At 41.6% G+C, this 26,791-nt stretch overlaps 1 protein-coding gene across 2 annotated transcripts; it reads right to left on the minus strand.

The window, feature by feature from the left end:
* Positions 1 to 830: 830 nt before the first annotated feature.
* On the minus strand, positions 831 to 19,544 carry MMRN2 (multimerin 2). Of its 2 annotated transcripts, XM_079312340.1 has the most exons (7): positions 18,986 to 19,544; positions 9,256 to 9,378; positions 8,873 to 8,979; positions 6,873 to 6,938; positions 5,766 to 5,939; positions 2,818 to 4,722; positions 831 to 1,811 (listed from the first exon to the last, which is right to left on the minus strand). In XM_079312340.1, exons 1-7 carry the CDS (start codon positions 19,231 to 19,233, stop codon positions 1,423 to 1,425), a joined length of 3,012 nt encoding a protein of 1,003 aa, XP_079168466.1. In that variant the 5' UTR covers positions 19,234 to 19,544; the 3' UTR covers positions 831 to 1,422. The 2 variants fall into 2 exon arrangements, with proteins under 2 accessions (XP_079168466.1, XP_079168467.1); XM_079312341.1 differs by lacking the exon at positions 5,766 to 5,939 and having other exon boundaries at positions 843 to 1,811; positions 18,986 to 19,081.
* Positions 19,545 to 26,791: the final 7,247 nt, after the last annotated feature.

Below are 26,791 nucleotides of genomic sequence, written 5' to 3' on the forward strand. Positions count from 1 at the left end.
TTTTTTTTCTTGGATTTTTCAGGATAGAGAAAACATCTTCGCAAGTCTGAGCAATCTCCAACAAGTAGCTGAAATTGCTCTGTAGCTTTATTTCAAAAGATATGTATTGTCTGCTTGTCAAACTGTAGCTTTAAGTGCATTGTGTGTTGGTACTGATGTGTTGGGCATTTTTAACAATTAATGATGGTTTAGTATTGCATAGAATATAGGTAGGTGGGGAGAAAATTCTTAACAGCAGAATAGATTTGTTAAAAAATGCTACCTTAAAAGGGTGCAATTTACATAATAAGAATTTGTATCTTTATGAAAAAATACTGGAAATTCCAAAGTGCATTTCATTTTGGCAAATTTAATTAATATTGCTTTGTAAGTTATTAGGATAGACAAAAACACTTGAACTTCTTTAAAGTGAAAGTCTTTGGAAAGTTTTATTTTACAAAAGAAAAGTTTGACGTGACCAGGCATGGTCAATTGAAGTTTTGGAAATTAAAAAACCAAACAACAACAACACCTCCACATTTCAAAACTTTTACTATTTGGTTTACTCTAATTACAAATTTATATTCAGCAGTGACAGCAGACCAATGAGCTTGTCTTTTGGTTTTAGTTTTGCTTGCTTGGTACTAAAGTATTTACTAAATACTGAACTCTGGGCTGAATTTGTGATAATCTTCAAGATTGACTTTAGATGTAAGCTGCATTTTCACCAATACTTTTAAAATATTGTTATTTTCCTAGTGTCTAAATGTAAATATAATTCATTTTAACAATGCTTTACATTTTTATAATGTAGCTGAAATACATCACAAGCCCAGAAACAAAGACTGGGCCATTTACTTGCAGATACTGGCAAGAGTTAATTTTACTGGGTTTGATGGACCTCTTCTAGTGTTACTGTTGTGCACAGACTGAAACACTGGAGTGAGTTGCAGAAGTTTCCAAGATGGTCTGTGATCCACAGAGAACTAAAAGGTAAAATTCCCCTGGCTTCTGGGTTTTAAGGTGCCATCCACATAACAGGAGAGTGTGCAGTCCTACCTAACATTTTTTCCTTGCCACTGATGGGGCTATTTGCCCTGGGAGGATATTCTTTTGCCAAGGGAAAGGAGAAATTTGTGTTAAAAATGAAGAAAGTCCCATAAAACATTTATATGTAGTTCTCACATTGGAAGGGTTTAGGAATGTGTGTGCTGATACATCTGGAGTCCAAACCATTAGCTTTTCACTTGAAAGAAAATCCCATTGCTGCTCATAAGCAACTATCAAAAGCCAAACACTTCTAGAAAAGAAGCATGGAGACAAACCTAGGGTAGTGCTATGTTTAAACACATGCAGTAGCATTGAATACATCACAGATGAAGCAATAGTGAATGCATCCATTGCATCTATGGAAAGAGGTTAATAAAACATAAATGTCACTACTCATGTTTTAGATATTAGGAATCCACCCATAGTTGTCCCAGGTGGGCTTCGTTTCACTACAGAACCTTGCAGCAATTCAAAGCACACTGTCTCCCCCTTCTCCATTTCTGCCATAGCAAAAGAAGTCACAGTGTTCCCATGTGGGGTTTTCCTCTGGCTGCTTGAGAGAGTTCTTTTGTACCCACGGCTGAAGGAGAGTTGTCCCAGTGCTGGTCCTGAGCTGAACTCCACAGAGATGACAAACAGGTAGACACCTTTGTGTGGTGCTTTAAAGTGGCCATGTTCAGAGAAATAGCTGTTTCCATAATTCAGGTACGTTTCATTAAACCTCACTGTTTTTTCTTTATCCTTTCTTTCTGAGAATCCCACATGGAATGCCACCAATGAGTCTGAAAAGGAAAGAGGAACAGGATTTTAGCAGTGAGTGAGCGCTCTTTTCCCCCCAGGATCATCAGGATGGGAGATAAGGTGAATCCCTGTCAGACCTGATTTTTGTATGCTGCATTGCAAAGCTAGACACTGGAAATGGTTATGTGCTCTGCAGTAGATCAAATGTGATTCCCTGGGACTCTTGGAAAAGTGGAATGCTGGGACCACCCAGGGGGAAAAAAATAGCTCTTTTACTGTCCTAAAAATAAATTAGTTAAGAATATGTTCTCTGCTTATTCAGTCTTAACTACAGTTGTGCAGTACAGATGCCTAAAGGGACTGATTTTTGCTCTATGTTATTTTTCCATAGCAAGGGCTGCAATCATAAAAGCCAGTGTTAAACTGTGGTGGCTGTAATTGCCAGGTGCTTATGGTCACATGTTTACAGGGAAAGGAAACTGGCCAGTCCCAGTGAAGCATGAGCTTGTCTCTGAAGCTTAGTTGCAAGAGAGAATGTGCTCTCTGGTCAGTCCTGCCTGTTCCACTTCTGCAAGTTATAGCAGTTCATTTAATGCATCTGTCTGCCTTGAGACTTTTTTGGTGCTTTGAGTAGGCTCCTTCCAGAGTTGAGTAACAATGTAACAGGGAAAAAGAAGCATTCCACATCAGCTTCCAAAGAGAAGACTCCTACTGTATTAACATGAGCATCTATACATTTTGTTTGTTTCTAAACATGTGTAGTTGAATTATTTCAAGGCAAATTTCCTAGCAGCTATAACAGGAGTAATTTTATTGGCCTGAAGCAAAATACAGCAGAGTATCAACTTGGTTCTTACTCAAACTGCTTTTTTTGGTGGAGGGGGAGGATGTAAGTAATGTCAGAATTTCTCAATTTCTCCCTCCAGCATCCCACAAGATACCTGATGGTTCTCGTAAGTAATAAAAATGTGCTCTGTGAGTGGAACTTGCAACAGGGCCCAGAAAGAAGCTAGACCTGCCCATGAGCAAGTAAAGAGAAGAACACACCTTTGTCCACGAGTTCTGTCTGCAGTGTATTTCTTCCACTTATCGTTTGTGTATTTTCTCTGTGCTTCTCAAGCCTTTTCTTGTCTCTTGGCTTGTCTTGACCTTTCTGTTGCCTTCTCCCTTTTTTGTTCAGCATTGACTGAATCTTTGTGACATCCACACTTGTATTTGAGGCACCTAATTCTTCATTACTTCCAAATAGCTTTTTAAAAGTCACCAGATGTTCCTCAAGATTCCGCTTCATGGTTGCTAAACCTGCAGAAAGCGTTTCTACAGAAATGTTGAGTGGCTCAATTGCATTTGCTATTGTATGATTGCAGCAGAGAATCACATCACCTCTGGATTCCTGCCTCTTGATTGCCAGGCTCAGGTGTTTGATATCATTCTTCAGAGTCATGATATCATTGTAAGCTGAGCTATCCAAGGAGTCATCTTTGGCAGCCTCATAGTTAGGTTCCATGTGTTCTATGATGCTGCGTTGACTGCTGGCTTCGTGTAGAGTAGAAGAGGTTTGTGTTTCCTCCTTGGGGTGTTTAGGTGGTGTGTGAGCATCATGATTATTCTGGTGACGTCTCTCCAAGGGATGAAATCTCTTCATAAGAGATTCTAAAGTCACATTTTGTTCTTGCAGTTTATCTGAGAAGTATCTGAGAGATTCTTGCAGCTGAAATACTGATGGTATTAGGCTACTAAAATCATCTTCAAAAAAGACATCCAGAAATTCATGTCTCAATAAAGCCTCCAGGGCTTCTTCGTGCCGCATTGCATCTTTCAAGAGAGAGCTAAAAGAACTGTTGAGATACTTGATGTGTCGATGAATTTCTTCGTCTTTCCTCTTCAGCAAGCCTAAGTCTTCTGAAAAAGCCGTAACCTGTGACTGAAGCTGTCTGTTCTCTTCTTGGCGGAGGTTCAGAGACAGATGGATGGACGGAATAGCCGAGGAGAGCTCTTCAATTTCACTCTTGAAGAAATCTCTGAGAGCCGACTCCAAGCGCTTCATGTCCTTTGGCTGGGTATCTTCAAGGGAATAAGTGCTATTCCCGGGATCTTCCTCCAGTCCATCAGTGTCAGCGGATACTCTCTGGCAATTGCATTCCTCCATGTACCGCAGCAGATCGGAATAGTTTTCCTGAAGGTTTGAGAGGGTGTAATTGAGCTCTGATATCTGCCTTTCCATTGCTGCGTTGTTTTCTTCCATAATAACAGATTTCTCAGCTAAAGTTATTGTAAGATCTTCTGGCCTGTATTTTGAGATGTTTTTCTTTAACTCCTTAAACCACCTCTCTAAAACGGCAATATTCTGAAAGGCCACATCTGACTCCATGTAAAGTTCTTTAAGCTGCTTTGCATGCCCTGACAGAATGTCATTCATATGTTTGATGGTTAATTGGCTGTTTTCATCTTTGGGACCATGATGTAAAGAGAGTTCTGTTAAATTTTTTTTCAAAGCCTCCAATTTATTTTCAAGAAGGTTTTGCTCTCGTTTTGTGTTTGCTATGCTGTTGTTCAAAGCTAAGAAATGGGATTGCTGTATCTTATGAAGCTTCTTGAGTTTTGTGTCAATATCTGCCTTGATCATGCTGAGATTATAGTGCATATTAGCGTGCTGCATTTGCACTTGGTTCTCTATATCTCTTTTTGCCTGATCAACTTTCACTATGTTTTCTTGGACTTTTGATTCAAATTTAGTTCCCAGCTCCTGGAATTCCTTCTTGGGCACAGTGCTCTCCTGGAATCTTTCAATGCTTTTCTTGTTGGCTTCCACATCATGGGACAGGTTTCTTACTATGTTGGAGAGGTTCTCTAAGCTGTTGCTGAAGCTTGTCCACATTGGGTTAAAATGTTTCCTTATAAAATTCTCCACATGGGGAAACAAAACTTGCTGCAGAAGCCTTTCCTGATGAGCTGTTAAAATAATTGGGAAAAAAAAATTAAAATTCTGCTTTTGGAACACAGTCTAAGCAGGATAACTCAAGTGTTCATTTTTCTATAGCAGTTGCCATCTTACTCCCCAGAATCTGACCTCATGATAAACTTCAACAATTGCAAAAATAGCTTAGTGTTAAATCAAGGTTACTGTAAAGCACATGGTGTCTATGAGTGCACAGAAAATAACTTGGGTATGTGTTGCCTTCCCTGTTTATCTATTAAAAATTGTGCTTTTTGAAAGCCCTGCACAGGTGCTTTATCCAGTGGCCATGAGTGTCCATTTTCTTAATAGTTCTTAGTTGGTGGACTCTTCCTTTTTTGATTGTGTCATAATGTTCTTTTTCTCATGCTTTCAACTTCACAAGTTTATACAGCATCTTAACAGCTGAATATTCCAGATCAAGAGCAAATAACTTGAGAAATCTGTGCAGTAGTAAATAAGAATTATACTAAGGCTCAGTTTCTAACTTTAAAGTTCAGACTCAGGTGCCTTGAAGTTCAATGAGTACTGTAGTTTGTATCCTTAGAGAATGCTTCTGCAAGACAATGGCTCACTATGGTAAATTAAATTCAGCAGCTCTTTTTTCCCCACTCCTGTATATGACAGAAAAAGTGTGCCAGAGATGGGTCAAATATTTCATTTGTTCGTGTAGCACCAGTGTGTTGTTCCACACATCAGAGTATATAGCATGAGTATGGAAAAAGAACAAATCTAAACTCTGTATCCTCACAGAAGAGAAGATGCCATAGACACAGAATAGTAAGGTTAACAAATTTTAAATATAAGCAACCTCTTTATTCTGTGACTAAGGCATATTTTGAACAGTGCCTTTCATTTCCCATTACTAGTTATGCTTTGGTTCAATCATTTGCATTGGGATTGCACCCATTTTTTCTCTCTTTAGAAGCAACCAACAGACCAAATATCAGGGTATACTTGCTTTCACATTTTTTTTTTCTTATCTGTGTGGTTTCACAGGGCCTATCAGGGGCTGATAATTCTGCATCAGACCTCTCACCTGAATTGCTCTGGTTCACTTCTAACACCATGCTTGTACCGTTGTTTTCAATTAGTCTCTGTAAGTCAACTAAGGTGCTGGCTGCTTGATGAATATCACTTTGAAGATCATCCAGTAAAGCCTCATGATTTTGAATGACTTCGAACATTTCTCTTGCATCCACTGATGTTGACACTAGTCACAAGATTAGAAAAACAAAGTCATGCAACGGAGTGCAGCGACCAGGTGACAGGTATTCATGCAAGACCTCTGAGAACACCTGTCTGGTTTTCACTCTGAAAATTTTGTGGTAGGATTTAGGTGGTCTGTTGATTCTGGTACCTTAAATTGCAGTTCATCTGCAATGATTTTTTTTCAACAGTGATGGATACCTAATATATTCAAATATTTGCAGATAACTTTAGCTACAAAAACCATGAGGCAATAAAATGCTCTTAATTAGGAATCTCCCCATGCCATAAAAATGTTTTGCAATACTAACTCTTTTCAAGCCATTGGCTGAAAGGATGGTAAGTTTTAACAGCCTGGAATGAAAGGAGGTGATGAAAGAGCAATTGAGACATTCCACTGAGGAATCAGGAGCATGTCAGAGGTGACTCATGGAGTGGCCCTTTAGCTGATGTTTTTCTAAATAAATGCCTGCAAAATTAAGCTGTGGATTTCCAAGTGTGCAATACTTCTCTGAAGCTAATTGCTGAAAGGCACTTAATAACACTGCAAGTCACACCATTTCCAGGTGATAAGGGAAGGTGCTTCTTGGTACTTACACTGGTAAGGTGCAGTGCCTGAGATACAAATCTATGCTATCTTGTAATTGTAATCTCAGAGCTACTGGGGGGCCATTCTAAACCAGCATTTTCAGTGGATTGTTTTTCTAGTAGATTTGTGAGCATGATATGCTGTCCTGTGCACCCACCTGGCAGAGCAAGGGGTTAACATCCATGCCAAAAAGGGGTAAGGCTCTGCACCAGCTGGCATCCACTGATGACCAGGCAGGGGATTTTTTTGTTGTTGTTGCAGTTTTTTTGTTTTGTTTTTTGTTTATTTTTTTCTGATTGTTGACTGAGAGGTGAAAGGATGACAAGGAAAATAATTTCAAGCACATACTGTGGTTTGAGAACTCTTCTTCTCGCCCTTCAGTTTCAGCTCCTGGCACCAGAATAAAATTAGGATCTGCAATTGAGATATGATACAGCTGTGAAAATGTTTTAGATGCACAAACTACTACAGTTCAGCAAGACCACACAGGAATTTCATGTGTTGTGTAACTGGTGTGGAGACAGGCTTCCTGGGGAAAGAACACCTCTGGAGAAATTATTTTCCTTGCACTAGCAAACAACATTGCATACATGGCAGTGCAGTATAGCATGGGGATTTTTAAATCATGCCAAATTATTGCTCATAAGAAATTAGTCTATTTCAAATAGATGCGACTTTTTTCTTTTCTGGGGGTTCCATCTAGAGGTCTGAAAATTCCTCTTCCTTATTCCACAGTTACCTGAACATTCTGGTGGCAACAACAATGAATGATACAGTACAAATGAAGAGATAATGATGAGGAGCTGGTTTTGATCAGTGAGTGTAACTAGCAATAGAGACTAAAATAGTTGCACTGTGTTTAGTAATATCTTTCTAACATCATGAAGTTTACCACCTAGAGATCAGCCCACAAATGAAAGTTATATGTGAAGAAAAACTAAATCCACTGAGATTTTTATCTATGTAGGTGAGTTCGATGTAGGTTATGGAAAAATTTTCAAACAAATTTGCCTTTTTCGTTATGGTTGCCTTGATTGCTAGAGGGAATTACCTTTTATCCATTTAAAGTCCCTTAATTCCATTTAAATTCTTAAATCTGTTTAAATTCTGCTTTTTGAGTATTATTTGCTAAATCTTGCCAGTGCCATTTTTAAACCCACTGATTTTTTAAACCACACTGTCTCCTCTCTCTCTTTATTAGCAACTGCATAGAATCATAGAATGGTTTGGGTTGGAAGGGGCTTCAAAAATATCTAGTTGCCAACCCCTCACCATGGCAGGGAACCTCCCACTAGACCAGGCTGCTCAGAGACCCATCCAACTTGGCCTTGAACCCTTCCAAAGCTGGGGTACCCACAGCTTCTCTGGGAGACATGCCCCAGTGCCTCACCACCCTCACAGTAAAGTGTTTCCTCCTAATTCCTAATCTAAACCTGCCCTATTTCAGTTTGAAGCCATTTCCCCTGGTCTTACCACTACATACCTACACGACTATATGAAAAGTCCTTCTCCATCTCTCTTGTAGCCCCCTTATGTACTGAAGGGTGCTCTGAGGTCTCTTTGGAGCCTTTTCTTCCCCAGGCTGAGCAGCCCCAGCTCTCTCAGTCTGCCTCCATAGAGGTGCTCCTGGACTCACTCCAACTGGTCCATGTCCTGAAGGTGGGGACCCCAGAGCTGGACTCCAGTGGAGTCTCAGGAGGACAGAGCAGAGGGGCAAAATCCCCTCCCTCAACCTGCTGCCCCCACTGCTTTATTCAGCAGTGAGTGGATTGCAGTACTTCACTAAGGGCTGTTCCTGGAGCTTCCATGGAGGTTACAGCCTGGGCACTGTTCCTGCCTGTGCTGTAGAGCTGCTCCCTGCTTGAGGAGCCAGTGCCTTTGCAGCCAGGGTAAGCAGAGAGGAGGAGCAATGCAGAGTGAAGGCTGCCCTCTCCTCTGAATTGGGCACCTTGGGATTTCCAAGTCAGATGATTTCATCCTGTGTCTGACCATAGGGCATTTCACATCTTAGTGATGTCACCAGTTTCTACCTGAAATTAGGCATTCCTAGGTGGTCTTGTCTAAGATGGACATCTAACAGGCTTTCCAGCAAATTAATAACTTTCTCCATGTGTAAAGATTACAAAGGTGTTGTTAACAGAAAAATAACTAGCTAAACTGTTTAACTATTAATTGCAGCTAATTACAACTGCTCTTGCCCCAAAGTATCAGTGATTTGGGATATAGCAGACTGAAAAAAACAAGGCATCAGTTCTGAAAAAAAGGAGAAAAATTGGCAAGTTCATTTCTTGCCATTGTGCCTGGCAATTAGTTATTCATTCCTATACTTGTTCTCCAGCTTTGCTTACCACGCTGTTCACAGTCCTTGCCAATAAATCCAGGGCAGCATTTCCACTGCAAAGATTTCAAAACCTTCTGTTTCACTTGGTAGACTGGCTTCAGAGCTGTCCTGTACCTGGGGAGGAAGGATCTGGGCATTAGATTTACTGTAATAGTGTTCTTTGCAACCAAATTTGGACTGATCCTGAACTTCTGTAGTATTCTGATGAGGTGTAGAGAGTGTTTTATTATTAAATACATTTTTTCAAAACATCACAGATACCAAGGAAGACAGAAATTTGTTTAAAACTCCCCTAGAAATAATGATGAGGCTTCAGTACTGTTGAAAACATCCTTTAGAGACTCCAGAGAAAATTCTGTTTTCTTCCCTGGTTTCATTTAGGACACTTACATGATCTTCTGGCAGTCTGGGGCTCCGTTTGGGCAGGGCTGTTGGGAGTTGACAATGTACTTCTCCTTCATGCAGGCTTCTATGTATGTGACCAGCCGGGACTGTGTGAAGGAGCACCAGTTCCTAATGGAAGAAAAACATGGGAAAAGAGTTTGCAGTAGGTCTCTAAGTCTTTGCCTGTAACAGTGCCAAGAAAAAGTAAAATGCAGAAGGGCCGTTATTTTTACTTTTGTATTTTTTCCCAGCTGTATGATGAGGAAAGTGGAAAATGCTTCCTACCTTCTCCCTCCACTCCCAATTCATTTGTTTTCATTTGAGATGTTTATCAGAGTTTGTTACGAAAGGGCTGATTGTCTGAACTTTGATGCATTAGTTCCATTTCCAGTCCTTTCATTTTGCAGGAGAAATGTCCAACCCACGATAACCTGTGGGTTAATGTCACTTTAAATGTCAAATTGTCTTTCTAGGCATTTTGCCATTTCAGATGCCTAATGGCTGACTCATCAGGTTGAGGGAGACTGCTTAATCCAACATTAACTCCATTAATAATATCTTCCTAAGTATTACTTATTCAAGATGATAATATAGTAAGTGATTGGATTTTATTAAATAGTCTAGCTTCAAAATAATTTCTCCCAACATCTGCAGGAAAATAATATTGGAGAAGAAAGGATTTACACTTCTGATGCCTGGAAAGGCTCATCTTTCCAGTGGTCCAAAGGCTGAACAAAGGCTAAACAGAGCAAAAGGAATAAAACAGGTATTTATTGAAAGGATACACATTGGGCAGTGCAAGAGCTTGGTTGGGGCTACACCCAAGTCCAATCCAAGATGTATCCTGGTAACAAGTTTTTACACTTTTATAAGTTTTGGTTCATCTACACATTGGGGTCAGTTGTCCAACCACAGCCCCAGGCTATGAGGTCTCAGCCCCCTGGCTTGCCCCTTTTCCCTCGCTGTTGTTTGTGCTTTTTGGGTAATGGGTGTCCTTGATTCTCTAGCTGGGAAGGGATTGCTCTAACTACCCTGTGGAGGGAACTTAATATGAAGTTTCAGAGTTACACTTTAAGCAGCAGAGAATCTGCAAGGACGAGTGATTTTTTCATAGTCTGATTAATTTTCCAAGTCAGAATTTCATAGGCAGCTGTTAATCCCAGAGTGCAGGTGAGCCTCTTCCTTTACAGTCAAGACTTGGCAGTGGAGTGTTGGCTGAAGTTTGATGGTTAAATCCAAGACCAGAAGTGGCAGGAAGTGACAAGTAATAAGTATAATGGAAACAGCTGAACTTTAGGCAGTGTATTTTTAAATGGGAGTACAGGAACCAAATCTCCAACTATCAGCATATATGGAAAAAGTTTGCCCCTCTCAGGGAGTTGGTGAAACAATGGGGAACCGAGTCTGCACAAAAGCAGAAGCTGGCACTGCAGCAGCCAGGAGAAGGGGAGGAAGCTGGAAATATCAGGATGGAAGTACAGACAGCCTGGGCTGGCTGGGAACAGTTCACCAGCCTTGCTTGGGCCATAGCCTGTTTTGCTCCCCTGTTTCTTAAAGAAAACATGATTGAGATTACAGCAAGCACTCAGGCAAGCAAAACTCTTCATCTGTTAGAAGCAAGGGCAGGAACCTGGCAAAGCCTGCAGTGCTGGGAAAGCAGGGCAGGAAAGGAGGCTGCTGCCTTTGTTGTGATTTCCAGCCAAAACAACTTGTTTGAGTTGTGGCTTTGAGGCCTTTGCAAGTGACTGAGGGAAATTTTGGGCCTGTAATGAATGGGAGTTATGGTTCTTATGGGACTGAACTAGAAGACAAATCCTCAAATTTTTATTGAAGTATTACTCTTCCAGAGTCAAACACTTAGCTTGTGTCAGTGTGTAAAACCACTCAGTAAAACCAGCAGACCAGCAGATGTGCTGTGGTGCCATCTGCCTCCAAGGTGTGCCTAAGTCTCCAGGCTTTAAGGGTTGTGGCCCTTTTCTGGTGATTGGTGTCAGTTAAATATCTCTGGAACAGGGACCTGGTTGTGGGCTGCCCTGTCTTATGTGCTTGGCAAAGCTTAACTGGGAGAGGCTTTCCCCCTCAAATGCTCTCTCCTTTTCCTGGGGAGGGGAAGTGCCCAGGCACTGCTGCTGGAGCTCGCTGGGATTGTTGCTCGGTGCAGGATCCCTGCCCCTGCCAGCAGGATGCCTGCCAGATCCAGGCAGGAGTCTGCTTCAGTGTGGAAACCTCCTTTTAAAACAGGATTCTTGGCTTCAGGGCTTTGTTCTTTCCTAATGAAAACAGTCCACACCCAGTGAATCATCATCTGGGCTGAGGGTTTTTTTCCCACCACATGCAAGTCCTTCCCAAGAAGTCCTTGAAGTCATGTCAGCCACACAGAGCACAGCAATACGTGCTCATGCATCAACCTGTGTGAGCAAGAATGAGGCACTGTGGGGCTGTGAGTGCTTTTGCTGTATTTGCACAGGAAGTGCACACACATGGAACAGGAAACACAAGGATTCCTTTTCAAAACATGTTAATGTGTTGGAGGTACCTGGTGGGCATCCCACTCGTAGAAAGGGGTTATGTTGTATCAGAAATTCAATCAGTGGTTGATCCCAACTTGATGCCTGCTTTGGATAGTTACTAGTATTCTGCAGAATTACTGGCACAAGGGGGGGAAAGGGAATATGATGGACTCTGAAGCAAAACCTCCTTTAATGCTGGTGGCAGTTCTTTATGTCCATTTTTTTTTACTATATATTCACTTGTTCTCTCTCACTTGATCTTAAAGATGTACTTGTGGAGCTGAAGGGCTATGTAATACCATGATTTTGTTTTAATCACAAAAAACTGAGGTTTTGAGTTCCATAAAACTTATCAAAGTTTATTCTTTCCTCAAATAAGTAGATAAAGCCTGTAATGAGCTGCCAAATAGATACATGTGCCCAAATACTTCTATTACAGTATTTTTTTTACAACTGGTCAAATACTTCCTTTAGGGAAACTTTGCTATCTGTAACTAAAAATATTCCTTAACAGATTAACCTTGAGAGAAAATATGTCATTCTTCAATGTTAAGTGTAACAGAGTAAAAGACTGAGAAGGGCTTGATCTAAAGTTCAGTGAGGCAAGCAGGACTTCTCTGGCACCAAAGGCTCTGAATCAGACTGTGACATTTCAAAGAGCTGTTCCTTCACAAATAGCACTTTCTTTCTTGAGCTGGTTTCTGGAACACAGCAGCTTTGTGTTCTGCTGCTGAGTTTTTTCTCGTCTTTGTAACTAAGTCACTTCATTCACTGAATATGTAACCAACTTAGCACCTTCTATTATTCTCTTTAATACAGTTTTCTTTGGTGCAAGCTTCTGCTGCCACAGAGAGAGAGGGACAGAGAAACTGTTCATGTGAGGAGAGCAGAAAAGCCTTCCCTGTAATCTGGTGACCAGGAACGTTTATCACAATGCTGCAGGTTAGAGCAATGCTTGAGGGGACCCTCAGAAATTCAGGGCTGCATATGTTCCAGGCTTTTCCTGGTTCACATGACAAGGAAATTAATCTCTTTTTTTATAAACCAGGAAAAAGTGCTTTAGTAATTTTCTTTGCTAGACTGTGGTTTTGTTGGTTTTTCTCCCTAGACTTCATTCTAATTATAATCTTATTAAATAGAATCTTCACTCACATCTATTCACTTCTGTCTAATTCTGAGGCAATTGTATTCTTATGTCTGAGGTTAAATATATCTGATGACAAAGCATTCTGTATTTAAATAAGATTCAGGAAATGTAGGTTAGCTCAAGCTCTTTTTATATCAAAGTTTCAGGTGTTTAGAAACTGATACCAAAAGGATTTTTTTCTTGCATTAGATCTAGTTCTGCTTTACTGAAATACAGCAAAATGGGGGCAGTTCTTTCTCTGATTCTGGGGTTTGACTGGGCCACCTTCTATCATGGGAAACAAAATAAAGCCCACAGAAGCAGGAGAAAAGGTTAGATGGCTTCTCTGCAGTAATTGACTCTACCCAGATGAATAGGGGGTAGTGTCTTTCCTTCATACAATTACAGCATGAGTGAGTGTGAGTAATGCTCCCCAGCTCAGTGAGGGACTGACATACTTTAGTTCTCTTTGCTCTCTTGATTGGCACTGCAGTGCAAAATTTTAGATGCTTCTTAGGTCAGTGGAATTTTTGCCTGAGCAAAAGCTCCAGGAATTCAGGATATTGGGATGTTTTCCATAAGTTTTGTTATTCCTTTGGCTGTACTGGTCCAACTGAGTTGTTCTTCACCATCAGTTTCCTCAGATATCAATTCTCAAGGAACCCAGTGTCTATAGTTGCCTTGAAAACTCCTGCCTAGCCATGCCTATGTCTACTACTCACAGTGTGCAAAACTTTTCAAGACTGTAACATCTTCCTATGCAGCACAAAAGGCATCAGATAAGCAATGATTCCTGCTTAGTGTGCTATAGGCAGGTAGTAGAAGAATGTTATTTCAAACAAGTGATTTTCCACTGACTTGTACAGAATGACTTTTGATTTATACCAGTTGAAGATGAATATAAGAATGAGGCTTTAGCTGTGGTTGGTTTTTCCCTCAGTGCCGATTTCTCACTGACAAGAAAAAGCAACCTCAATAAAACAGAAATAAAGTACCACAAATTAATCTAAACTAAGACTGTGCATGTCAGTATTGAGACAGATGTATCTTTTTATATTTTCTGGAATACAGGAAATGTTCAGCTCTTGGGGAAGGCACTGGCTCTCCAAAGCAGCATGGTGTGCCGCTGGGTTTTTAATTAGCAGACAAGTGATGCCTGGTGGTCTGTGAATTCTTCAGCTCTTCCCAGGCAGCCAGCAGCCCTGTATTAGAAACAAACAGCAGAAACTCTATTTCTCTATCCTTCTCTCAGGAAAACTCCAAAAGGGAGTAGAACTCCCTCTAGGCAGGGTCTGGGATCTTCCTGTGTCTCATCCCGTGAAACACCCTTGTTTTCACTGGGGTAAGACAGGTTAATTTGCAGTTCATCTTAATAAACTGGACTGAAAAGAGTGGCAATGGTAGTTTCAAACATGTGGGCTTCCATGCAGTAGTGGAAATTTCCCTGAATGACCCAGATTAAATGCAATGTGTATTCCAGCAGTTAGACTGCTATCAGTTGGGATAGTCCTGTCCTGCAGGATGTCCTAAAACCATAGTGCAGTGAAGACTTTCAGAGCAAATGCAGTCCAGAACTGGGAGCAAGAGTTTAAGGAACAGCAGGCTTGACTGGGAGCTGGTTTTGAGCCAAATCCAACTGTTGTACAAACTAGTTCAGAGAAGTAAATGCAAGAGGTTTTTCCTCTTCAAGAGCATCCACAGCCATTACCTCATTTCTGTTATCCCCCCTGCAATGGAAGCTCTACAGCCCATTGAGAGGGCAGCTTACACTTGGATATTATCCTTTGATTCCTGCAGACTTAAGTTCACCCCTAGTACAGCCTGATCACTCCTTTGTCAGACCTGATCTGAAAGCAGGAATTGCAGCCAGTGGCCACCCTTTGGCACACCTGTGTTGATGCCAGGGAGTAAAAGCTGCTTGAGAAGCCAAGCTTCCCACTGCTCAGGGTGCAGGCAGCATGCAACAAGGGTTGCCTTGACTGTGTTTGGGACACGAGGGGAGGTTCATTCAGGGCTGCCCCCTGGTCACTTGTTCAAGGGGCACTGACCCACACAGGCAGGAAGGTGTTGGGTCCAGGTGGGGACAGTGCTGATGGTGGTTCTGTGGCTGTGCTGAAACAGGAGTTCCCTTGCTATCTGCTGAAGAAATTAATTGCAGTAATGAGCTGTGAAACAAATCTATCCCATGGGCACAGAGGGTTCAATAGCTCCTGCACTGTGTGGAATGGAGCTGTGTCATTTGCATCAAGCAGGTTAATGGGGAGCTGTTCCACCTGTAGCTGAGCTGCTCAATGACAGCCAAGTATTGAGAATTTCCTGAAGTCCTGAAAGGAGCCAAGTGCCTAACTTTGATAGGAAACCATTGCTTCTGCTGATGCACTTGGCACTGCAAAAGCTATTGTTGAGCAGTCAGTGGCTGTTCCACTGTTTCACAGGATGTCGGGGGCTGAAGATCACTTTTAGCTGCACTTCATCCACACTGTTTTATTTTAAGCATATGTTCTATGCCCCTTTGGTGGGAAATTTCAGTATCCCATAAGCTTCCTACAAAAGCACCTGCCTTGTTTTGAAGAAATAGATGAGTCACTGTGAAACTGGTCTTAATTAAATTAATAGATTCTTCCTGTAAAAGCAGACAAAAGATAATAAGCTATTAAGATTGAACATTGACTTTCCTTAGAAAAAGTGATTTGGGTTTTCTCTGCTTGTGCACACTTGGGAGGATAGTTACATGTTTTGACACACTGGGTAGTCACAAGAACAGGCCTGATTCTTGGTGGCTCCTTGATGGGGAATGGGAGGAAGAGGTGAGTGTTCCAGAGATAACACACCTGACTGACATCCAGAAACCTTCCTCTAATCAAGGGTGGCTTCACAGAATTGTGTGTCCAAAACTCAAAATATTTTAATGAAATTAAGAAATTACTTAAGTTAAAGATTTCTGCCTTGCCTATTTAATAGATTAGGTAGTGGAATTTGGGAACTTTTTTATTTTGTTTTTCCATTTTTCGCTGGTATGTTGTAAAAAAAATCCCAGGAGATGACACTGTCTGTTTGTGGATTAAAAATAAAGAAGGAAAAATGAACCACCTACCCAGCTGAGGGCAGAACCAGACCAGGGGCCACTTGGCAATGATCACACTTCTGGAAACAGAAGTTCTGTGAGACTCTGGATAGATGGGGTGCCAGCTGTAGTTGCTGTGCTCCTTCCCATTGCACCACCACCTTCCATTTCTCCCTTGCAGGGTGAGCCATCCACCTGGGGCCTGGCTCTGGCAGTGTGGCTACTGAGGGGGAAGGTTAAAAATAACCTCTGTTTTTTCCTAAGATTATTTTTAGCCTGGAATGCTTAAGTGATCTGGTTTACTTGACAGACAGATCAGGCTAACTGAGGGTACAGGCAGCTTTGGGCTTTGCATGTGCCTTTTACACGCTTCATTTGTCTTGGTTTCTTTAATGAAATACAGCACTAAGTGCATGAAATCTGAGTTGGGAGCCTGACTGTTCCTGATGTACAGGTCTCTTAATTTCCCTTTTTAATTTTGCTGAAAGTTTTGGGTACGTGTGGATCCATTTACCTCAGCAGAATAAAACAGCTGAAGTCAAACCAGTCAGCTCATATGAGACACAGCTGCTGGGAAGAAAAGGAGCATACAAGTTGTTTTTCTTTGGAAAGTTGGCTTCTTTTGATAATTTTGATTTTGTACATGTATGGACACTTGTCCACTTGAACATGCAGAGTTTCTTCTATTTGTTCAGATATAAGCAACAGCTGAAATGCTAAACTATTACCTAGTTCTTCCTCTGAAGGCCAGTGACTTCTTACTGATGTATATTTTAAAACTCTTACATGAAAAAATCCTGTTATTCATAGAGGAATTTGCAAAATAACATATCCAAGGATTTGACTGGGATCTAATAAGTCACATGTTGAAACAAAAACCAGAGAATTCTGACTAATGCCTTGCACTACTTAGTCAGGATTATCTCAATTATTCAAATAACTGCAATATGAAAAATTATACTCTACATTTTTTAAAAATAAAAGAATATTTTGTAACTACTATTCCTGTCTGTAGCTACCACTATTCATGTCTGTCACACCTTTTTATGGCATGTCTTTGTCTCTCTTTATCTCCCAATTCCCATTTAACTCCTGATGCTTTTCTTCTTGTTCTCTTCTTGAGAGATATGAAACCTGTTTCTGATGTTTTTTTCCAGGGAATGTGTCACACTTGTAGGGAGGAAATGCCAGATCCATGACAGCATCTTGTCTGTGCATAGCAGGGTACTGCAGCCACAGCAGCTGACAGGCACACGAGGACTTTATGCTCTGAAGGTGTGTTGCTTCAACCATTTTAGAATTTGGAGTGTGGTTACAAGAAGAATTGTGTTGTCTCTTTTTATTCACCCTCTCTCCCTTTACTTTTAGATATAATTACTCTCAAAGTCTCAAATTTCTTTCCTGAGACCTAGCAGATGCCTGGCCTTGTGTGTGCTGTAAGTGCCACAACTCTACAAAACAAAAAATATCTTAAAGCTACTGCCAGGCTGGATTTGGATTGTCTGTAGTCATCCACATGATTTCACTCATTATGCAGCTATCTCCATAAAAGAAGGAAGTATTTCTCTCCTTGGGAGGAAATCAGGTTGAGTCATGGCTGGTACTGAGCTGAATTAGACAAGCTGATGCTGAACAGAGCTGCAGACCCAAGGAAGAAATCCTGATTGGGAAAGTGTATTACAGCACCTTGCTAACCTGTAATGCTGACCTTTTTGCAGCATTGAATTTTCACAGTACTGGGAGTTTTCAGAATGTTTTTGGCATTTCAACCAGCAGTCAAGTGATTACCACCTTGCAGTGTAACTTGGAAGCCCAGAGTACCCCTTGGGCCTTGTTTCCTTCCTTTGAACTGCATTAACCAGGAGTTTGTTGATTAACAGAGCACATTATCATTATTGAGCACTACCCATCAGGAAGCCTTGCAGGCTTTAGGAAGTGCCTCGGGGCTTTAGGGGGAGGTACAGATTTGTGGGGAGATGTAGTGTGGAAGACAGCAAGGTTTTCATACACTCACCCTGTTATGTGCAGAAGGGAGCCCTTCATTTTGCATGTACATAAGGTTAGAAACAGGATTGCATACTTCAGTTTGCATGAAAGGGAAGCATGACATGAGCAAGGTTTTATAGTCTCTTTCCACCTCACTTTTTCCCTTTCCTCAGGAGCATTTAAAGGGAAAAATACCAGGGCATCCTAAAGCACTGAGCTGTGAACAGCACTCAGTGTGCTGCTGTTTCAGCTCTCCTGAACAGGTCTCTGCTGTACCCATCCATCAAGGCTATAAAAGATTCATTCACTGTCCTGCTTGGTTTTCATCTATTTTAAACATTTAGAGACCTACTTACATGCCCTGTAAAACACAAATCATAGGGTTTGGGAATATTTCTAGTGAAGTGCATTTTGTTCTCAGAATGGCTACTCTTCTACTACAGATTACCATGAAAAGCATTTTGCTGGCATGAAAACCTTTGGAAGGGGGTGAGGATGTGAAATTTGTAGTAATTTTCATGTTTATTCATTATTCCTTACTTTGTTATATTTACTCCTCACTATTTTTATTTTGCTAACATCCTGCCATTCTCTTTCTCTCTCCATATCCAAGGCCTGAGTCTGCAGGCAGGCACATTTTGCTCATGGGTAAAGTTTGCCATGCTCAGCAGAAATAATCAGCGTTGGTTTATGATAAGAAACAGCCAGTGAATTAACATCCTCTACTTCTGCTTTGCCAGAAGCAGAGTTTTGTTTCTGGCAGAACTGGGAGGCTTCACCTCTGCCAGGTGTGTGCACACCTCTAACCCCATTCTGTTACCTCAGATTAAGCAAACAGCTGGTCCCATCTGTGGTTTCATCCTCCACAGGCAATTCAGCTTTGTGTAGTTAAAGCATTTAAACCACTCTTGTTTGCATATAGATTGGCCCCTAAAATCTAGTGTATTTTAATGAGAAACTTCTAATGAAAACAGTCCTGTACCAGCAGAATATGTAGTATCAGAGAGGTTGCACTCTCGTTATGTGTAAAAGACATGTTGAGGTACTTACCCATTCCGGGGCTGTGGGCTCGCAGCTCCAAAATCCCCTCTCTCTTCCTGATGTGAGATCACACTTGAGGGGTAGTTTTGAGTGTCCTCCCAGTGACCTCCTTGGTGTGGCAGAGTTCTCTGGGGGCGTGCAGGGGTCTCATGGACTCGTGGCTCCAAACTGTGCCCGGAGCCATCCCGATATCCATGATGGGCTGTGCCTTCCGCCAGTCCCACCGTGCTGCAGACCAGCAAAAGCCTCACCAGCATCCTGGCTTCTCCCCCCCCTTACACCTGCCTCTTGCTCTTTTCTCTGAAGCTCAGCCTGAATTACCTCAGAAATGCCCTAGCAATATTCTTTAACTGGAAAGCTGGAAGAAGGAAGGAAAAAATTAAAAAAAAAAAAAGGTAACAAAGAGCGGAAAGAGCTTTCGGCCCTCCCAGCTGCTGTGGAAACGTCCGTGGCTGTCGAACAATGTGAGCCTGGTTCCTGTGTGGGGCTCAGACGTCTCTGACAGGGGGCAAAAAAAGGTGCTAGGAATATAGCTTATTCAAGGAACTTCTGAGCTTGCCTGCCTTCTAAACTTATCTGTGAACAGGAACTCGGCTTTTATCAACTGCCTTCTCCCTCAGGCACAGGAAAAGGATGTTAGCTTAAAGGAAAGGAAGAGAAAAGAAAGGAAAGAAAATATTGAGTGCTCTTCCAGACTCTCATTACACTGACAGAAAATGTCACAGACCTGCCTGGTCCAGTGCTGTACATGAAAGTTTTTTCTATAGTTTAAAGGCTGAAATACCTTGGTTTTAGCAGCAGAGTATTTGTGGTATGTAGAACAAATTGCAGACATTGAGGGACTTGGAGCAAATGTACAGTAAAAAGAGCCCACAGACATCCATTCTTGGGCGGCCTTTGCAGAGTAGCTCTGTGAATCATAGTCTGTTCCCATCAAAATGGAAGATTTTCATGAAGCTGACCTTCAGAGAGGTCAGGATAATTGAGTGTTTTTAAGAATTTCTGTTTGGGTTGTCATCTCTGCGTGTCAGGCCATTTTTATTTTACTTTTTTAAATTAGCATTAAAAGAAAAAATACTAGCCAAGAGCGTTGTCAAGAACTACCTCTGTCACCACATTCTAATATATTTTTTTTAAGACTGTTGAGGTTGCATGTAGTTTTCTTACTGGTTTTGCTTTGCTGGTGGTGCTGCTTTTAGTTTTGTTGCTTTCATTAACTGTGTTTCTTCTTTCACTGTCTAGCAAGATGATGTGCTCTGGCATTTTAAAGAATAAAGTGAAGGAGAATGACGTTCCACTGACAAAACAAGTGGGAATGCAGGAGTGCTAGATCATATTGCAGTGTGAATGATGAGATGAGCAGCCCAAAGTTCAGTATGTCCTGCAGAGCATTAAATGTAAAGCTTTTATGGATTCATTCCAACACCAGCTGAAAATAGAAGATAAAATCTATCCAGGATTTTGGAAGGCCTTGTCATTAAAGGCTAGGGATTTGCATCTCCTTATCACTGGCTGGGTTTGCACCCCTCTCCTGATACCCCTATTTTATCCTTAATGGAAGAACATAGAGAGACACAGAGGTGCCCCTATGACCAGTGTAGACACTGCTATCCAAGAGCAGTGACAGCAGCATATGGGGCCAGGCAGGGAGAGGTTTTGCTAATTCTAGGGGAAAGCCTGTTCTTGCTGTAGCAGTAACTTCTCCAGGGAGATGAAGTCACAAGGTCTGGATTGAAGACTGAAAAAAATCAGCAATTTCCCTGTGTTCCTTCCTGCTGCTTTAATTTCAGAATTGTGTGCATCCTGCTTTAACACATGTCAAGGTGTGAGTATTTCATGTGGTCTGTTTCACATAGAAATGTGCATTTCTCACAAGTAACTGGATGTGACCTAAGCATTATATTTGTTTACGTATTAAGACCATTGTCAGGAAGGAACTGAAGCAAACATGAGACAAAACAAGAAACAGACTTATAACCTGACCTGCAGTGAGATCCAACTTGCAGAGAAGTGACTTAGTGCTGCAGGTATTGCAGTCATACTTCATGAGTGTGATCCCTCCCAAGTGGTGGGCAGTGTTTCTCTGCCAGGATCCTCCTGGCTCAGAGCATCTGCTGCTCCTCCAGGTGCAAGGACCTGTTCTCTGTACCTTTGTGATGGTGCTGCCCTGTGGGTGTAGCAGGTTAATAATTTAGCATGACCATTTTTTGGCAGTGGTTATGAAAGATGCTAAATATGGAGCAAGGCAAGGGATGACATCCCTTTCCTTGTGGTAGGCACGGCACAGGATTCTGCCATGAGCACATGAAAGGCACTCATTATTCTAAGGAGATTCCTTACTGAACAGTAGTTGAGATTTTTGTGTAATAGCTGTTATAATTTGTGGTATCTCAATAACACATTCAGGTTATACTCTTGGTTCAAAACATAAGATTTGCTGGCAGAATGAGCTGTAAGTTTTCTTTAATGTCTGTAGAGGAACAGGTATGAGGAGTGTACCTACACAGGAATGAGATACACCACAACTTTGTCTCTCTTCTTGGTTGTTTTTGGGGGGTTTTTGGTTGGTTTTTTAATGTGTGTGTGCTATTGCCTCAGCATGGAACCAGGGAAAACATACATATATTTGCTGTGACAACTTGCTCAATGCTTTCTGAGGTCAGTGTATTCTAGGAGATACTTTGTAGATGAGAGAGACTGTGCACCAACTAGCATCAGTAGATATTTAGTCACTCTTCAGATGCCCTAGTTTAGTGTTGGTGTACCTTACAGCACTGGGTACCACTGCTCTAATGAAAAAATTGGTGAGTTAAATCAATTTAAAAGATAGTTTGGAAAATTACTTGGTAAGTGTTATTGTGAAGTGTTATAGTGAAGTGTTACTCCAAAAATATACTTGAAGCCCATTCAGTAAGTGATGTTATACTGATAGTGGTGTGGGGATGTTTGGAGATGCCCTGGTAGTTTTCACAAGATTTTAGTAGCTCTAAGAACAACCAGCCAAAAGATACTGTTCCTCCACTCTTCATTCCCAGTTGCTAGTGACTTCTTTTGTGCTCTTATTCATGCAAATACTTTTCCACCGAGAATTTCTGAGAAGTACTTCCTCAAAATGTTGAAACTCAGATTTCGAGCTAATCTTTAAAGAGTTGCCCGTTACACTGGATCGATCACTTATGCCCTGGGATCTTGCCAATGAGTGTGAGGATTGCTCTTGCCTTCTCTGGTAATTCTAACCACTTCCATTAAACACAGCTCTTTACCCTCTCTGATGTTGCCCACCCCAAGAACTCAGAGTCCTATTTGCAATTCCATAACCAAGTCGTCAAATGCCAGCACCATCTCCTGGGTAAATCTGCTTAAAGTGCAAAATCTCATCTTGGCCCTTTTCCTTTTGTTTAGGGTCAGAGCCCTGCAGCTGCAGCTGGATAGGAGGTGGGCAAACTCAGAGTAAACAGTGCCAAACAATGTGTTTGATCAATGGCTTGTCCAATAAATGGCTTGGCTGTACTTGGGAAACAAATGCTCTGGCTGTTCCAGTCAGCATGTCTCTGGAGAAACAGCCCTTAGAAATTCAGTTTTCACTTAATAGATTCTAAATAGATTAATTTGTTTGTTTCTTTTCTGTCTTTCCAGATTCACTGCCTTCTCTGTAATGCTGTTAATTATAGACGTAAATTCTGAATCTGTGTACTTTAAAGGGGGAAAAAAACCTTGAAAAATGTTTTAAAAGCCAAGAAAAGATTAAGCTGGTGTTGCTTTAGATTCATATATCCCAGTTTCAAATCTCTGAAGCAGACTGAATAACTGAAAGGATTTTGTGTCTGGGAAGACAGTTTTGTTGATAGTTGCACAGCAAGGGGATAACTTCTCATTAGTCACTGGGATTTAGATCTGGAAAATGCTGTCTCATCCCTTGCCTGCTGGCAATGCGCTCTCATGCGTGTGCAGCTGCTCTGGGGGAGTAGAGCACAGGGACAAGAGTGTCAGGAGGGGACTGCAGGGCTAGAGAGCAATTCCTTCTGCTGGTCTGTCTATCAGAGGGAGAAGATGAATTCCTGCTGTCTTTAGTTTTAATGGTTTGCTCAAAAGCTATCAGTGGTATTCGACAGCAGAGATCTGTCACAGAAGATCGCTGTACTGGCAGCACTCTGTGTGCTGCATGTGGCTCATCCCTGTGTGTGTTCCTGAAACATGGCTCATCCTCGGGTTATTTATTCCCTAGTTAAGGAAATTAGCTCATTATCTATGCAAACATACATGCAGAGATTCAAGCCCCAAACTGTTTGCCAAAGGATGTCAGACAACTGCTTGTTTTCGTTAAGGCATGGAAATGACAGATCTGTGACAGTTCTCCTTTCTGCATTTTGAAGTTTGCATAAATGGAGACAGAGAGGGAGGAAGGATTTCTGTTTATATTTAGCAAGGTTCAATCCTGTTAATGTTAATATTCTTCTTCATCAAAAAACCTCCTGGACAAAGGATATTTACCAGCCACAAATGCAGTCTGTTTCTCCTTTCCTTACCTGTCTTTCAAACAATATAATATACAATTTAGATACTTCAGTAGAATATGACCAAATCACACTCCTTTCATCCAGAAAAATTACTTTGTCAGCTGTTAGTGTCCAGCATAAGTTCATTGTTAAAGGACAAGGTTAAGGCTTTGTGGGCGGAGTAGCTTGCTACTGGGAAGATTCAAGAAGGAAGAGACTCAAATTAAGTAAAATCCTGTTTAATCTCTTGCAGGCACAAAGGAAAAGACAGTAGAGGACAGGAACTGTTGATTTCTGCTTTGCATTCTTTTCTTTGCCTTGCATCAGTGCTTTGGGAATAGGTAGACTTGAGTTAGAATGCTCTTGCCCATATTCCAGAATTGCTGGCAGACATTGCACAGACCTGCTTCTAGTGTCAGCCACCAGCAGCCAGGGACAGGTGGAGGCACATGACAGGTGGGGAACTGCTCCTTTCAGGGGAAGTTTCAACCAACTCTGCTGTTATCCAACAAGAGGCTCAATGGTTAAGTCTGAGCAGAGAGAATTCAAACTTTAAATGAACAGCAAGGGGATGGTTTGTCATTGCACAAGTCAAGACAAAACTTTCTTTTGGTATTATGCAGATCAGTCAGATGTTTTTGAGATACAGATTTGTTTACAGTGATGTAGCTTAACTGGCTTCTCCAAGTGTTGCAAGGCAGAAAACAGAGAAAAAGAAGTTGCTGCTGGGTTAGGTAGGAACTTGGGGTCTCTGAATTGCCCACTGAAGGCCTTTCCCTTTAGCTGCTGATTTTCATACCTGATACAAAGGGGGAAACCTTACCAGGCAGAAAGTTAAGTCCCTAGTAAAATCTTAAAGCCAAGGTAGCTTGTGTTAACTCTGTTGTTAGTTTTGTCTGAGGTAGGATTGGCAACAAAGTGGGACTCAAATCTTCTGCTTTGAGTAGAAGGATTCTGCAGTCTCCTGGAGGTGACAAACATTGAGGAGCCATTATGGATGCTTGCCCTGTATAGATCCCCTATGATGTTGTCTTGAGTCCAGAGCTTTCCTAAAAAGGTTTCAAGGTAAAACAATGCCTGTGCAAACTGCCTGCTGCCTGGGAGGGATCCAGCAGCACTGAAATATGTCTTGTGAGCCCTTTCTGAAGGTCAGGGGCAGAAGGCAGGAAAGGAGTATCCCACTTGAGTATTGAGGCTAATTCAGTCTGGTGATGATTCATATTTCACATCCCAGGATGGCTTGGTATTTCATGTATTTGTTACCTTTTATAGCAATGCAAAATACATAAAATTGAATTGTACAAATCACAATGACAGAACAATAGCTGAACAAAATCTCACTCAGCCTTATCAGCCTTGGTGTTCTCCTGAAAATACCAGTAAAACTCATAACCCTGGGAATGTCTGTGCTCTACTTTATGGTCTTTAAAATACTGGTAAAAAAAGTAAATAGGCCATGGAGCAGATCCTAAAGATGGTAAACTCATTTCTTTAACAAATGTAGTTAAAACAAGACTCCTGCCTGTGCCTGGTGAAATCAGTGGCAGTTTTGTGACTGGCTCCAGGAGCAGTGAGGTTAAACCACTGTTGTATGGCTCAGTAAGGTGCAGATATCTTCAATTTGAGAGCACCTTGGGAGCAGGAAGGAGCACCAGCCATAGTCACAGCCACCTGGGGGGAATTTTTACAGATGGTAGGAAAAACCTTAGCCACTTCTTGCTGCAACTTTCTGGAACTATGTGAGCTCCTATAACAATTGATATGTTGTTCTGGTCTTCCTCTGATTCCTGCTCTTTTTAAAATTAACAATTGATAAATTCGTTAGTCTGACAGAGATTTGGCTCCTTTATGTTCAGATGGAAATTTGTTCTTCATTTATAATTAAGGAGACTTATTTGTGAGAAAAGATTTAAGAACTGTTATGTGTTATTTCCCAGATCAACAGCTTTTCAATAATTTGTGTGGGGTAAAAAAGTCACTTCCAAAAACCAAAGAATCATTACAGTAAGAACTGTGTTTGTGTACATGTCTGAATGTACATACAGATAGAACATTTTTTGTTCAGACTTTTTTTCTGTGTAGTCATTCCCCATCTGACACTTCCAGGCTAACTTGTGGCAGCAGTAGCTTGCAGACCACTGCACTTCATGACATTGTGGTGTGCTATCTTTCCAAAGTGCAGCTCAGCCTTTGAATTTTATACTCTGCCTGATGAGGATAAACAGACAAAGCAGGTCATGCTTTGGGCTCAAAGGCTGATGCAATGTAGCTTCCATAGTTTCACATCTGGCACTATTGGAAAAAAAAAAAAAAAAAAAAAATCACCTTGCTCCAGCATCAATTGCTTTCACAGCCAGCACTGAATTTTGTTTTCCTGGTGGGGCAATAGCTGATTTGGACCACTTAGGATCTACTTCAGAAAACACTTCAACTTGAGTTTGACTGCAAGTACATTAGGATATCCAACTGTGATTAATGATCACGTTTTGGTATTCTTTCCCAGCCAGGCCTTTAGGGTGGAAGGATTCTCTGTGATAATTCCCCAGCCAGTTCTGTGCTGGCTGTTCTCACCCTGCTGTGCTCTGCAGCACCAGCTCTGACGTGAGGGATGGTGCTTGGTGTGAGATGTTGTCTCACTCTGCGGTGGTGGAGCAGGGCTCTGTCTACAGTAACTCAGAGAAACAAATAGGAAACAGGATTTCCCCCAACAGGCGTCTGATTTTTCAGAAATGAACCGTTGTAATGGGATGTACAGCTGAGCAAACCCCACAGTTTATACAGGATGACTTCACACTTGACAAACATAGCAGGTGGGACCTCAAGCTCCCTTCACCTGAGCACCAAGCTGTAGCTGGTTCTATTTTTCTCAGGATTTACTAGAAATAATATTCTTGTTACAGTTTTGTGCAGGGTGGGTTCTGGTAGCTTCCAGACCAAGAAACCTTGACCCTGTTTGTTTGCTACAAACGCTGTCAGTGTTCCGTGCTCTCCACCCCCTGGGGCCCAGGAGAGCTGGTGTTTGGCTCCTGCTGCAGCCTTGGGAAGATGCCCTTTCAGGAACTCAGCTCTTCTACTAAAGTCTCCCTCTTCACTGAGACCATCCTTCACTGAGAGCATTGCAGCATATTTTAAAAGCTCTGTCTGGAAATTCTCCAGACAGCTCCTTACCTGCTGCTGTCATCGTCGTCCTCTCCCCCTCCCTTCTTAAAGGTTCTCAAGCAGATCTGTATCATTAATATTTCAGTATCAGCTGTACACAGGCATTGGCTACACTGCAGCACACTTCATCAATAAGAGCCAGGGAGGGCTGTGAGCTTTG

The sequence above is a fragment of the Erithacus rubecula genome, assembly GCF_903797595.1.
Source record: "Erithacus rubecula genome assembly, chromosome: 9".
Classification (NCBI taxonomy): Eukaryota; Metazoa; Chordata; class Aves; order Passeriformes; family Muscicapidae; genus Erithacus; species Erithacus rubecula.